At 40.2% G+C, this 14,792-nt stretch overlaps 1 protein-coding gene across 5 annotated transcripts in view; it reads right to left on the bottom strand.

Moving 5' to 3' along the window:
* UBN1 (ubinuclein 1) overlaps window positions 1-14,792 on the bottom strand; it is a 63,072-nt gene that overhangs the window by 45,182 nt on the left and 3,098 nt on the right. For 2 of the 5 annotated variants that reach the window (XM_054589549.1, XM_054589551.1), the window contains exons 3-8: window positions 12,625-12,921; window positions 9,468-9,554; window positions 8,551-8,646; window positions 8,083-8,217; window positions 7,291-7,394; window positions 6,131-6,569 (exon numbers count right to left, since the gene is read on the bottom strand). In XM_054589549.1, the coding sequence (XP_054445524.1) occupies window positions 6,131-6,569; window positions 7,291-7,394; window positions 8,083-8,217; window positions 8,551-8,646; window positions 9,468-9,554; window positions 12,625-12,873 (1,110 nt within the window). In that variant the 5' untranslated portion in view covers window positions 12,874-12,921. Of the gene's footprint in view, window positions 1-6,130; window positions 6,570-7,290; window positions 7,395-8,082; window positions 8,218-8,550; window positions 8,647-9,467; window positions 9,555-12,624; window positions 12,922-13,568; window positions 13,958-14,792 lie in introns of those variants that run through there. The other 3 variants (XM_054589550.1, XM_054589548.1, XM_054589552.1) reach the window with 3 other exon arrangements.

Raw genomic sequence — 14,792 nt, 5'->3', positions numbered from 1 at the left:
TCTGTCCAGGACTTAAAAACAGTCACATAAAAAAATCACAGAGTCAAAGTGATCATTATGCATTTGATTTGTCCAGCTAGCTAACTCTTGTGCCTAGCACTCTATCATCTAAACTGCAAGCTGGGATTTCTGTACATCTACAGTAAAAAACAATCAAGAATTTTTAACAAACTTATACTATGTGAAAGCTTTTATCTTCCAAAATAATAATAATGTGCTACTTTAGCATTTAAAGACATTATAACTCTTTGAAAATTCGTAATTGGAATTACTAACATACCGTACTAGCTATTAACACAGATATAGCAGATTACTATATAGTGTTTTGCTTCCTGTAAGAACACAGTTAACATCTGGATGGCACTCTTGAAGACCCCTGAAGCAACCATAGCAAGCAGCCACGGTCCTAAAAGCACAAGTGAAGAAAGCAGACTCTGCCACTGGTTGTCATACTTGGCTGCACACTGGAATCACCTGTCAGCTTTCCTCACTCTGGTCCAATCACATCAGAATCTCTGGGAAGGAGAGCCATGAAACTGTATTAAGAAAGGCCCAAACATCAGTACTCTTTACAGTGAACTCTGGCTACTCTGAGGAACAGAGAGGATCGAGAGTCACTGATCTAAACCCAAGAGTTGCTGGTGAAGGCTTTCAAAGGCAAGTAAAACTTTAGGCTTGATATACAGTATAACAACAATGGCAAATTGGATAAGGTGACTGTCTAAAATGAAATGACCAATCCTGCCGATTGGTGTGGCTCAGCTGGTTGGGCATCACCCTGCAAAGCGAAAGGCCACAGGGTTGATTCCTGGTCAAGGCACATGCCTGGGTTGTGGATTCAGTCCTGGTCAGGGCATGTATGAGAGGCAACCGATCAGTGTTTCTCTCCTTTTCTTTCTCCCTCCCTTCCCATCTCTCTAAAAATAAATAAAAATCTTTTAAAAAATAAAATAAAATGATCAATCCTGATCCAGCCCTCTGAAACAGCAGGCACTAATAACCATCCTCCACTTTCATTTCACCCCACCTGCCTTCCTCACTGGGTCCTCCTCCTACCTTTGACTACTCCGTCTGTCTCCTCCACTAGCTTTTTGATTACAGATGGACTCCCAAGGTTCTATCTAGAACCTACTTCTCCCAATGATGCCTTCCCCCCCTTCACAGCTTCAAAACAACAGAAATGCATGTAGGTCTCTCAAATCTAAACCTGTAATCCTTAACCCTTTTTTCTAAGCTCTATACCAGAATTTCCAATTACTTCTATGAATAAATGACCCTCTGGGTATGCAAACTTGCCAAAACCAAACCCACTAGTTTCTGCTCTTCGTCTTATATTCTCTACTTCTAATAACAGCACTCTATTCTTAAATCCTTCCATTCTGTTCTTTAAAACTCTTCGGCAGCTCTTTCCAAGTCTAGAATCAAATCCAAACTCCTTCATGTAGCATTGAGGATTCTCCAGGATCTGGCCCCAGCCATACTCCTACCACAAACCAGGGTGGCCCGACCATCCAACAACTTGCCAATCCTCAGCTCTGCGCCCTGGCTTACTAACAAGCCATCTCTCCCTTGAGGCTGGCCAAGCCTGTGCTTCCAGCCTGAGTGCAATGTGCCCCACAGAGTTTCTCCTACATCTCCTTAAGTCTAGGTATCCACCTGACCATCTACTTGGCCATCAAAACATCACAGGGCTTATTTCATTCTGTTTTGTCCAACAGTCAGTTGTTTATATGTCTACTGGTCCATGTATATAACAAACTCATGGACAACAAGAAGAGAATCTTATTCAATATATTTCCCACAGCTGCCTATCACATATTAGATGCTTAGTAAATGCCAGCTGAGTGGATGGATAAATGAACAAATGAACAGATATCACTGAAAGAATGCAAACTAGAAGAAGAAAAGTTTAGTATCGAACAACCAAACATAACCCGAAGCTTCTGCAAGATCCCTTGGCTAGAGGATAGCACAGAAGCCTAAGATGAAAGGAGTCAAATGGATGGATGAAAATGGGAGAAGAAAAGGGCATGATTTTTAACCCACTCATCTGCCAATTTCTTATACTTTCAGAGGATCTGGAATTCTAATTTGGCACTTCTAATGTACTAGAGGTATGATTTTAGTTTGAGAGAAAACAAAATTGAGCCATTCTTTTGCTTAAGCTTATATACTGCTAGCTATAAGATCCAGAAACAACTTCATAGTAATTCAATGTAATTACTTCAACATGTATTTTAAATGTCCCATTGTTTGTCAAGTTTCCAATCAAATTTCATTTTTAGGTATCAGCCATTTCTCCAATACTTCAGAAGCTTACTGGCTAAATAATTTTTAAAAAGAGTTTTTTCCCTGATGTCTTTTGGTTTGTAGAGAGTATCTCTGAGGGTCTGGTTTTATACTGAAGATAAGTTAGTCAAGTGCTGCATTTTTAAACAAATCTAATTAAAAGAGCAACTGGATATACATCTGAGAGTCTTCCAGAAATATGTTAGGTCCCTCAACCTTAAGAAGAGTCACCCTCGTCATCAGAACTGAATAAACTGATCAATCTGAGATTAACTAGGAAGTAAAATTATACAAGCCAGATCATGCTGATCCTCAATAGTTCCAACAACCTTTTAATGAGCTGTTTTACTTATTGTAAGAAAAGGCACTTATAATCTTTCAGCATCTAGTTCAGAACCTTATATACTGTACCTGTTTTTGCTGAACAGAATTAAATCTGGCATGATTTTCTTTTTTAAGTAAGATCAAACAGGTTAGTTTTTTCCAACCTCATTCTCCTCGGATCCATGTCTCCCTGGATTTGAACTGTGGGCATCTAACTCAGCAGGATAGTAAACAGTGAGCAGGTAGAGCAGCAGGGTGGGTAACGTGGGGTCTCTGTTTCTTTTCTATTCTTAGTATTGTTACCATTTTATGCTTGGCTGAAGAGGACCAAAACAGACCTGGGTCATCTGTATGGACCAGGCTGAGTATCTGCCAAACTAAAGACAGTAATCTAAGGTGGGTGACACTCCTTAGCTTTTCAAAAATCAAAACAAAACACAAAATCAACGCATATTAAGAAAAGAATGGTTAAGACCATTGAATCAAATCACTGGAGTCCCTGGGGCCCATTAAAATGTACAGTACAAGGGAGTAAGAAATAAAAGATGGGCTGGTGTGAGAAGAAAGAGTAAACATTGCTTAGGCATCCACCAAGTTCACCCTCTTGAAGGACCTCCTTAACACACTTCAGTTTTCAAGTATATTTTTTTAAAGTTTTAAGTATCACCTCTAGCTGGAAGATAAATCTAATTCTTCCTTTCCACAAAAAATATTTTCCCTAAGGGAACACATTCAATAAGAATCTGCTTATGTTCCATGGTACACTGCAAACAGGACAACCGATTCCGCCCCTCCCGGAACATGCATTCCTGCAGAGAGAGGTGGTCTCTAGTTCCCCAACCCTCCAATCTGGTGTGCACTTGTGATTCACTTTACTAATATAGGGTGGCAAAAGTGATGTGGTACATACAACTTCTAAGACTAGATCTTAAGGGCCTTATGACTTCCACTATAACCTTCTTGAAATGTTGCCCTGAGACTGCCATGCACTGAAAAAAGACCAAGATGAAAGAGGAGAGGAGAGAGAGGGCCCACCATCCCAGCCCCCAGCCATCTTGCCAGCTGAATGCAGGCACAAAAGAGCACCCAGGCAGGACAAGAGAAACCACCCAGCCAACCCAGAGAGTCAGGAGAAACGAACCACTGTTTGAAGCCACTAAGTTTTGGGGTAGTTTTTTAGGTAACAGTAGAAACCAGTACATGTATGATCTAGGGCCAAGATTTAAAATCTAAACAAATTATTGTAAAAGTAACGGCAGTAAGAGGAAAAAAATAAAGGGAGTGAAAACTGAGAAATACATAACACTGCTAATGTTATATAGTTATATACATGAAGTTTAATTTAAGCTCAAAAAATGCAATATCCAGTTCAAGATCTAGGACAGGGCTCCTTATTAAAGATCCAAATACCCATGTATGGCTTTTGAAATTATATGCAATTTTTGTGTGCATAGGCATTTTTTTCCCTGGGAAGAATATTTTTCTCAGCAGATTCTGAGGAGGGTCTGAGTCTGGAGCACTCATGCACACATGCAGGAGACTCCAAGTGCCCTAAGTGCAGGGCCCTGGTGGGAACAAAGAACCTGGGAATCCTTAGGAGTGGCATTAAGTAACTTTTGAAAATAAGCCTTCTTTTTCATGCAACCATTAAATGTGATGAGAGTTTATAATATTTATTAAGTGAAGAAAGCAGGAAACAGTCATTCACAACTATAATTACAACTGCATAAAAACATATACACAGAGGCTAGAAAAAATATGTAAATTAAAAAGTTTTCAGATTGTCAGGATGATGGGTAATTCCCACTTTCCATCTCATTTCCCAAAGTTTCTTAATGCTGTTATAGAAGGATCAGAGGATGACTAAAGTATCAATTTCACATTTCAACATTATATTTTCAAGCCAGTAGATCAGTCTCTCTTGGTCACCACGACCCCTCCAGGACCCAAGCTTACCTTATCTATGGAATCCTGAACCCTGTCTCCATCGTGCCCAAAAAATAACTAAGACTTGGCAATCACTGAGGAAGGACATTTTGCTCAGTGTCCACCCAGGGCATCCAGAAAGTGAGGCTTTCTTGAATCACAGCCCAATGCTCTTTCATGTTATGCCACTTTGTTTCCACTTAATTTGTCCATCTTTCCCAAGAAAGGGAAATAGCGTAAGTTATTAAACTAGAACACAACCTATAGCTGGAGTAGGGACACATCCAAGAATTGCTTTGACTTTTCTCTAAAAATGTCTAGCTACTGCCACATACTCAGCTTACTTAACAAGACTTTCAGATGCTACCAAACAATTTGATCACAAACCAGAGGATTGAAAAGAACAAGGAATAATGGTTCTTTAACATAAATTCTGAGAGCAAATATACAATGGTATGCTCAAACATGCCGAGTTCAGATTCAACTACTTTGCAACTTAACATTCTATTAAGATATACTCTGAATTTCTGATGTGGTACAATTCATTTAAATCATTACATTCAGAATACTTATGTCCAACACCTCAAACGAGCTAATGAGTATAAACTAGAGATCTGAATAAGTTGTGTGATTTATTTCATATGTTGTATTCAAATATTTAAGTGAAAAAATAATTTGTAGCAGAGGTAACATTTACCCTGCCCTAAAACACAATGGATAGTGTACATACAGTGATTCTAGAACATTATGAGAATCACTGGGTTAAAACTTACAGCTATGTAAAATTTTAAAAAGAAAAAAAAAAAAACTTACAGCTATAGAGCAGAAATGCCACCAGAGCTGCGTGACAAGCCATTATGCCCAAGGTAAAAGGTTATTTTAATTAAAGGGTAAATGCCACAAAGACTAACAACCCATGCTTAGTTTTTAGGTAGAAATAAGTCACTAAATTGACACTACTTAGTACTCTAGGTATCAGTTCCCAGTTGTCAGGGAAAAACCACAATGGCTGCCTGATTCTGACAGTTGCTGTTTTTAATAGGGAATTGGACAGCATTTAAGGTTCTGCTCCTCTTTATCACCATTTAGGCATTCCTGTAATCAATACCTAACACTGATGACATGCAAGTCTAGGGAGCGGCTAAAACCCAGTGGCAACTAAGCATATACTCTATGTGCAACATGTCCGCAAACTTTTATGTTCTAAGGTTATGTTCAAAATCTTCAAGAGACTACTGAAAAGATGGATCTCTGCCTCAGGTGCCTACTGCCAACATTAGTGTTAGTCTATCATACAAAAGGAAAGGTACTCTGTGGGAAAGGAATGCACAGGTAGAAAATAGAAAATCTCCCTGGAAGAAAGTAAATTTCCTAAGAGTGAAAGAACCACAAAAGGCCTAAAAATGACATTTGACAAGCAGAACTTACACTGTTTCCTCACTTGGGATGAGAAGAGAGCCTGGAAGAGCTCACACTGAAACTACCAAATCACTAAGGATTGAACTGGGCAGTGAGCTCCAGGTGATGTAGAACCAGTGTCAATCTGCCCAAACCGCTTCCAGGAAAGCCTGGCCACTCTGTGTCACCATACCTGAGCCAGCTCCTTAACGCGCTTCTCCAGGGGCGCAGGCAGGCCTTCAGGGAGGGAAGAGGGCTGCCTGAATTCCTGGTCCAGTCCCACCCCAAGGGAATTGCTTTCATCATCCATATCACGGAAGGGGCTTCCTTCTGGAGACTCACTGAGCAGATGCTCCAAGTCCAAATCAGTCAGCGAGTCCATGGCAGTGGCTGCCTGGAGCAAGTCATTGTCAGAAGTGGAGCCAAAAAGAGATAGCAAGGGGTCAGAGGTGCCCTCCAATTCCCGTAGGCCCTGAGCTTCTGCTGATGAGACTGCTACAGGTTTATGCTCTTCGTCCCTCTTTCTCTGAGCCTCTTTCTCCTTCTGAAATTTCTTTAGCATCTCTTTAACGCTCAAAGCCCCAGAATATTTCTTTTTTTTCTTCTCCTTACTGGCATTGAGGGCTGTGAAGCTGCAAGTAAGGGGGAAATCGGTTACTAAGGCTGCAGTATACCTCAAAAGGGAAATTCACAGAGGGACTTCACCCTTGCTCCCAGCGAAATGGTCTCCAGGAACCTCAGTCACAAGTCCACCCTGTTATTCCTCCTCCCTCCTCTTGGCACATGGAGCTCCTTCTTGCTGGGACCAAAGCTTGAGATTTAATACAGGTTAGCAAAACTGTGTCAAAAAGTCCTTGCTACATATCCGATGGGTTTTTAAAAACCACTGCCAGGCTGAAATAAAAGGTTGCAAAAAAGGGTTGAGCAAGAAAAGTATTCAAAGGGAGAAAGCAGGAACAGCAGAGAGCAGCAGCAACTTGAAGGGCAGCTGGGGTGAGACTGAGTGAGGCAAAAGAAAGCAGGACCAGAGAAGACAAAGGGAAATAGCAGAGACAGAAGGAGAACTGGGGCAGAGGAAGGGTGCCCAAGAGAACAAGAAACAGCAGTAATCATATAGTGACAGAAATAGCCACCAACACTAGTGGTGGGACACAGAGAACTCTGCATGTCTAATAACAGAGATGCGAGAGCACTGACTATGCCCACAATGGCACTGCGGGAGGTGTGAGAGGGAACAGAAGACCAGGCCCTGCTATCTCCTTTGAAGCTGAGAGAAGGAGGGCAAGTCAGCTCCTAGGTGTCCTGCCCTAACAGTTCAGATTTTATCCTAGCAAAGAAGCTGCTGCCTCTCACCCGGCTTTGGAAAACTTGGACTTTTTCGATTTCTTCTCCTTGTCATAAGTGTCATCTTTTTTCTTCTTCTTTATCTTCTCACCACCTTCCTTCAACTTCCGCTTCTGAGAATTAAAGACAAGGCACAGTTACACAGCTCCCTCACTCAGGGAGCAAGTGCATGACACAGCACTGGCCTTGCTCCGCTCAGGGCACATCCTGAGAGCTGTCCTATTTCCTTCATGAACAAAAGCTTTCAGATGAGTCCCTGGACCACAGACCTGTGGCAGGTCAATACAGCATTGCCACTGACAATGTCTCCTGGAAGCACCCAGGGCTGAGACACAGCAGCCATTGTGCAGCCAGAAATCTTTCTAGTCAAATGAGCTGCATGTGGGCACTATCTCTCATTTTAAACATCCAGGCAGTAATAGATTTCAAAATAAACTTATCTTAAGGCTAACTTGTTTTCCTTGGGGTGATTGTCCTGGGAACTGAAGACCTCTACGTGTCTACAGAAAAGATACAGCAATACTGGTGCAAACTCCCTTCACTTCACACCGTTCACTACGCTCATCCCCACCCTGAAACAACCTCAAAAAAAAGAAATCCCTGCCAAGCCTGTTGGGACTCATGGCACCTTGTACAGAACAGGTGTGAGAGGTAACTGTTAACCTCGACACAGCTCACGTCTTTCCGCCAATCCCCTAAGCCATCTTTAAACAGCCCATATTCTGGCAAGTCACCCACTGATCTCACAAGGCTTATTTAAAAAAAGCACTTCTGAAATCCATAAGTGAGCAATGTTCTAACCTTTGGAGATTTTTTCTTCTTTTCTTTAATAAAGTCATCCTCAGATTCTGATGCTTGTCTAAACTGCAGGGTTCCAGAGTTAATATAAAATCCTCCATACTTTGTAGTCAAAGAAGCAGGAACAAGCTCATCATACTGAAAGGGGAAAAACAAATAGTCAGCTCCAAGTGCTGGTACTATAGTCCAAAGATGCAGAGCAGATGTTTCCCTGTCACATTCCAGACCACATGCCCACACATGCTTCTGGTCAATCATGAATGTCTCTACTAGGTGTTTTGGACTGAGCTGGTATCCTTTTCAGTAAAGAGCCAAGGCCCAGATCGAGAGTGTCGCTTCCTCTCTCATCGACACAGCTCCTTCCTAATGGTAAGCGCAGGCCCACTCTGAGCCATCCCCCAGCACCTGGGCCATTACCAGTAGAAGCAAGGATGTGGTAGTTCCTATGTGGCATTTTCATTAAGTACTTACCGCCTCAGAATTATCGATGAAGGAATCGGATTCATCATAACCATACCCCATATCAATCAAGTCCTGTATTCGGTCTTTTCTACGTTTCTTTCCACCCTAAAATTTTAAATAGATCACATGCTTTTTTTTTTTTTTTTTTTTTGGTAATTGTGCTAAGAACATATAACATGAGATCTACCCTCCTAACAAATTTTTAAGTCCACGGTCACTTGCCTTTTTTTAATACACAGAATTAATTATTGCCTTGAATTTCATCAGCTAGTGACTAAAGGTTGTAAGGTACTAGAAGAGTCACATTCACACCGCTGCCCCAAAAAACTTTTTTCCCTAAAGACCTTTTAAATAGGATAGGTCCTGACCAGTGTGGCCCATTAGGTTTGCTTTTGGCAAAGCAAAAGGCCACTGGTTAGATTCCTGGTCTGGGCACATGCCTGGGTTTGCAAGCCCAGTCCCCAGTTGGGACACGTGCAAGAAGCAACTGATCGATGTTTATCTCACACATCGATGTTTCTCTCCTTCTCTTTTTCCCTCCCTTCCTCTATCTCTAAAAATAAATGAAATCTTTAAAAAAAAATCTAAAATACCACAGATTTATATCTGCATAAAATGGCCTAAGGCAGAAGGAGGAACTAAATAGCTTCATATGTCTTTTACAAAACATTTATTCTAGTATTAAATTCTAGGGGTAAAAGGCCCTTCTTGGTCATTTGTCCATTTAGCTGCATACGCTAGTCCTGAGGCATGCATTTTCTGTATCTTCATGCATTTATTTAATAACTGCATTCTGTTCTCTCCAAGTCCTAAACTTGTTTACACATCAGTGTTGATTAGATGATACTCCACTAGATAAAAGTGGAAATGTCTAGAAACCTCTCCCACCCAATGAGGTTGGTTTGTTGCCCAAAGAGAAATCTTACATATTTTTCTTCAAATTTCCGGGCAAGGGCCTCCATTTTATGCTTTTCCTTTTCTTCATCATTAAAAGGATCCGAGAGATCTTTCTTCTGTAAAGAAACCATTCCACAAAACAAGAGTTATAAAAAATCCCCACTACATATTCACAGTACATCCTCTGACTACTCAACACCTACAAACTACATAATAAAAACAGCTGTTTTTCAGAAAAGACAAGGTAGAAAACATGCCACCCTCCCATCAATGCTTACCCTAATTGTTTAAGAAAATTTTCCGTTCATGTAATTCAACAAAACTTAATTAAATGCCTGTAACTGCCCACCAAAGCAGTAGATCCTGTAGAGGTCCAAATACAGCAAAGGACCTTTAGTCAGGGCCCCGTATAGACATGAGTTTCAATATAGCTGGTTTCTTTTGTCACCCTAAAAATTTTTTTATGTACTTAAAACATAATCTTAAGGGGTTCACCTCCAAAGCAGTTAGTGGCTCAAAAAGGTTAAGAACCCATTGAATGTAGAACAACTTATTAAGAGTTAGTCTGCCTTATTGGTCAGAAGAATGGTATGAATTTGCTTTTCTCTCACTTCTAAGGAAAATCAAACCCAAGTTCATGGCAGTCCCTTTCCTTGGACACCTATCTTGAAGGATCAGTAATCTCTTTCCTCCCAATCTGAATACTCCAAATATTTTCATGCAGTTTTCTCATCAATTTTCCATAGTTAAACCTTTAGCTTCTTTGGCAAAGAACCTTAATTTTAATAATAAAAAACTCCCATACTAAATACCTAAAGACTTCAGAGTAGGCCAAAAACACTAAAGATTAGGTCCCACCTCTTATCTCTGCCTACTGAAATCCCACTCACCCATAAAGAATGTTAAAAAATTTATGTAGAATGAAATATTTATGTAGGTATATATGTAGAATGAAATATTACAGTATACACATACAATGAATGTACCACAACTGGGTAGTCTCTAAAACATGTGCTTATTGGTATCTTCTAATTTTTCTACAATGATCACATATAATTTAAGAGGTTCAAATAATTTTAAGAAATCTCACCTATTTGGGTCAGTGTTGGATTTATTGTGTACTCCTTAATGCCTTGCAAACAACAGTCATCCAACAACTATTATTTGAACATATGAAGGTCCAACTCTGTCCAAACACAGCATCCAGGATGCTGTCCTCTGTCCAAGCCCTCCAGGGCCTGTATTTGTACCAGATTTAAACAAGTACCACACTGTGACCCCTGTTATCTGTGTTGGTATAATTCTCCTAAACACCTGTAAGATTGCAAGTTCCTCTGAGGCTGGGAGAGCAGCTTTCCCCCCTTTATGTTTTCCTCAGAATCTAGTACAGTGTCTTCACATGGTAAGAAATATACGCTAAATGAATGAATACATGAATGTCAGATTACACTGTGCTCTGAGCACTATAGAGTAGACACAATGATTCAGGACTTCTCAATCTGAATGCAAGGACTGAATCCCCTGAAACTGAATCCAGTGTTCTCCATGTATGCTCCATGCATTTTTCTGCAATGAAGAACATCTAGAACCCCCCAAAAAAGATGAAACTGGAGCACAGGAGTTCTAATTTCAGGTCACCTACTGATCTGGGTTTGAGCCCATAATACCTTAATTAATCCATGCTACTTCCTCTTCCTCTCAAAGAAGAGGACACTATTCCTACTTTGAAAAAGGGGTTGTGAATGAATTTCAAATTACTATTTTTCATCTGCCCACTGGCCTTCATACAAGAGATTGACCCTTGGCACAGACTCAATTGGCTTCCATTCAGCCAATCAGAACTTAATCAGGGAAACATATTTCTACCTGAGCAAATAAAACTGGATAATCCTTCTGACCAAAGGCACCCCAAAGAGCACAACCATGATTAGACTGAAGCAGCACTGGCCACTAAGGCACTGTGGTGGAAACCGCACCAAAATGATCTGACACCCTGTGAGCCAGGCACTAACATAATCTCCAATTGCCTAAGATCTACTTTAAAGAACAAAATGCTTCAGTGTGGGACCCAACTAACCCACCTACCCTCAGAGCCTCACATAGTGCACAGGCATACAGTAGTACTTACAAATACTATCCACCTAGTTCCTTCTCATACAGTATAATTCTATCTATATCAAATACAAAAACAGGCAAAACTGATCTAAACTGTTGGAAATCAGGGCAGTTGTTACCCTTGAGGGAAGGGTAGTATTTTGGGAAGGCAGGAGGAGGGTTTCTGGTGTCCTGGAAAATGTCATATTTTGTGATCTAAGGTGCAGGTTACATGGGTATGTTGTCTGTGGAAATCCAATAAGTTATACAGTTATCATACGTGCACTTTTCTTTAGTGCATAATTCAACTAAAAAGTTTATAAAATTTTTTATAATGTTAATGAATGGCCAAAACTTTGGTAATATTTGAAATTGGGTGACAGGCACATGGGGCTTATTATACTATTCTCTCTACTCTGTGTTTTGAGAAGTTCCATACTAAAAAGTTTGAAAAGTTCTATAGTGAAAAGGAAAAACAAATCTGCCAGAAAAATAAATAGATCATTTAAAAAAATATTCAAGAAATCAAATTGATTCTCAAAAGCCCCAGAGGCTACAACCCAAGTCTGTCCCTCAACCCAAAATAAGTACAAGAGAAAACTTAGAAAAATAGGTTTCTATCCCTACAGGTAAATTATATTACTGTGTTGAGAGGAGATGATAGCATGTGTCTTTTTTTCATCTGTCCCTGCATGAGGCAGAGAATCCATTGGAAAAGAAAAATGTCCAACATGAAATCCAGCACTGGAACAGCCAAGGATTCTCACATTTACGTACATGTGATATTTACAGCCTTTGCATGAAAAAAATTTTTGTCTTTTATTTACATTAATTAGCCATAATTCAAATTAGCTTTGGATGTGCCTTACGTTTTTCTCTAGCATAAATCAGGAGACTAATTCTAGAAAGAATTCTATACCTTCATGTTCAGGGGCAAAACCAGCAAACCAGTGCTTGCTTTGGGATGGGTGCTATGATCCTGGGGCAGCCAAAGCCTTCCTGGTCTTGCTTTCACCTTCTGGAAGTCCCATTTGCACATGGTGCCCTGAACATTAGATCTGCAGACTGAGCCTGGGGCCACTGGGGAGATACCTTGTCTCCAGGTTGAAGGCCTTTCACCTTCCCTCGTATGTTCTTCACAAGCTCTGGGTAGAAGAATTCTGGGCAACGTTTATGATCTGGCTCGAAGAGGGTGAGTGTAATCCGCACAGCTGCTGCAGCCGGCTCAGAGTCCTGATGCTGCTCTGCTCCCCCAACCTCCTCTTTCCGGGACTTCTTCAAAAACACAGGATTCAGAGAACCTGGGAGAGAGGTGAACTGGACCCTGTGGGGCTCCGACATGGCTACCAAAAAGTCTTAGCGGATGTCACTGCATGGCTTCTGTTAACACTGAAAAGAAGGGCCAGGTCAAACCAAGGTTTTTCCTGTTCAGTTATACAGACTTAAGTTTAAAAGAACTTCATTTTCAAGAAGAACCTACTGTTCAAATTATCTTAATTACTGTTTATTGCTTTTTTGTTTAAATATTATTCATCTTAAATATAAAATTTTTCTCATATATGAAAAGCACTCAACTCTTATCCTTCAGAGATCACCTGTTTAGCCTAATTCCTTCCAGTCTTTTTTCTATGCATATTCACTAGATCCTTGACATCAGGGAACTCATGCTAAAAAAGTCTTAAAGAATCCTCATAATTGCACAGAACCCTAGAGAATATTATTTTTTACTTAATTTATCCAACTTTTTTTTTCTGGCTAAAAATAATGTCTTCTGTAAGACATCTTTATTTTCATCACCAGCAATTTTACTTTCATTTAGAGCCATTCTCTTTTTTTCCTAATTTGTTGTTTTTGTTTAAGATTTTTTATTTTATTTTCACTTTTAGAGAGAAAGGGAGGGAGGGAGGAAGAGAGAAAAACGACTGGCTGCCTTTCACACACCCCCCAATCACAGAACTGGCCCACAATGCAGGCATGTGCCCTGAACGGGAATCAAACTGGCGACCTTTCCGGTCACAGGCTGGAGTTCAACTCACTGAGTCACACCAGCCAGGGCTAGAGCCATTCTTCATTCTTCACAATGACAAAGTTTTCATCAGCTCAGAGTAATGCCTTCCCTGGAATAAGTATGAAATCAGTGTCTCCACAGTGGTGTGGCTAGGCTCACTTCCTAAGACACCAGCCTCTCACCACCCAAACTTGGACCTTGGGAAATTGCCAAATTATCACACGTCAAAGACCTTCAAAGTTGCTTGAAAATGGTCAGAGTACGTTGTGAAGCCCCAGATTCCAAGGATTTACATAATATAAATACACAAATTCACCACACACACTCACACATATATTTTGTGCTTCATGTATAATTTGTGTCCTGCTTTTTAAAACTCACATTTGAGTGTGAACTTCTTACGACATCCACATGGACAGTCATTGCAGCTTTGTTTGTATAAGAAAAATAATGAAAGCAACCTAAATCTGAATGTCCAGCATTGAGGGAATGATTGAAAAAATTAAAGCTTTTTGTTAACCTGTAAGAGTTGTTGATATGTTATAGATATATAATATGTATTATATAGTGTCTGTCTTAACTCTTGCACTTGTCCTTCATCATCATTAACTGTTTAACGTTGCTTAGAGTGAGGTACAATGAAAGAAATTTAAACATTTTTTTTTCCTTGCTAGAGTATATTATATATTCATTGATTCTAGAGAGAGAAACACAACGGTGGCCTCCTTCACACACCCCCAACCAGGGATCAAACCGGCAACCATTTGTTGTACGGGACAACACTCCAACTAACTGAGCCATCAGCCAGGGCAAGAAATGTAAACTTTTTATGCAGTTAAAGCTAGGCTCTTTTCCCTTATGGATTCTTCCATTTCTTTTGTGCCTAGGATGTCCTTCTCCAACCAGCAATTCTTATATAAGACTTTATCCAGTCTTTCACAGACGTAATTTTCACACTGAACGCTTTAACCCAAGGTGAATTTACCATGCTATAAGGTGAAACTCGAGGCTCTACCTTGGTTTCCTCCCAGCATCAATCACTAAATAATCCTTCTTTTCCCTGGTGATCTGGCATATATAACGTCTTAGATATCTTAAGGACTATTTCTGAAATCCATCCTGTTACTTTGATCTAGTAACCAAAGACTCCTTAACAAGTACCACACTGTTTTGAGAAATTCTACGGTACATTTCTACATCTTGAATTTAAAGTTCATCTTTATTATTCTTTTAGAGTAATACCTGGCCTATT

Source organism: Pteronotus mesoamericanus, unplaced genomic scaffold (genome assembly GCF_021234165.1).
Source record: "Pteronotus mesoamericanus isolate MK-2021 breed Mesoamerican mustached bat unplaced genomic scaffold, CSHL_Meso_final scaffold_167, whole genome shotgun sequence".
In the NCBI taxonomy this organism is placed as follows: domain Eukaryota; kingdom Metazoa; phylum Chordata; class Mammalia; order Chiroptera; family Mormoopidae; genus Pteronotus; species Pteronotus mesoamericanus.
The sequence above is the reverse complement of the archived record's forward strand: the minus strand, read 5'-3'. Positions and strand labels throughout refer to the sequence as shown.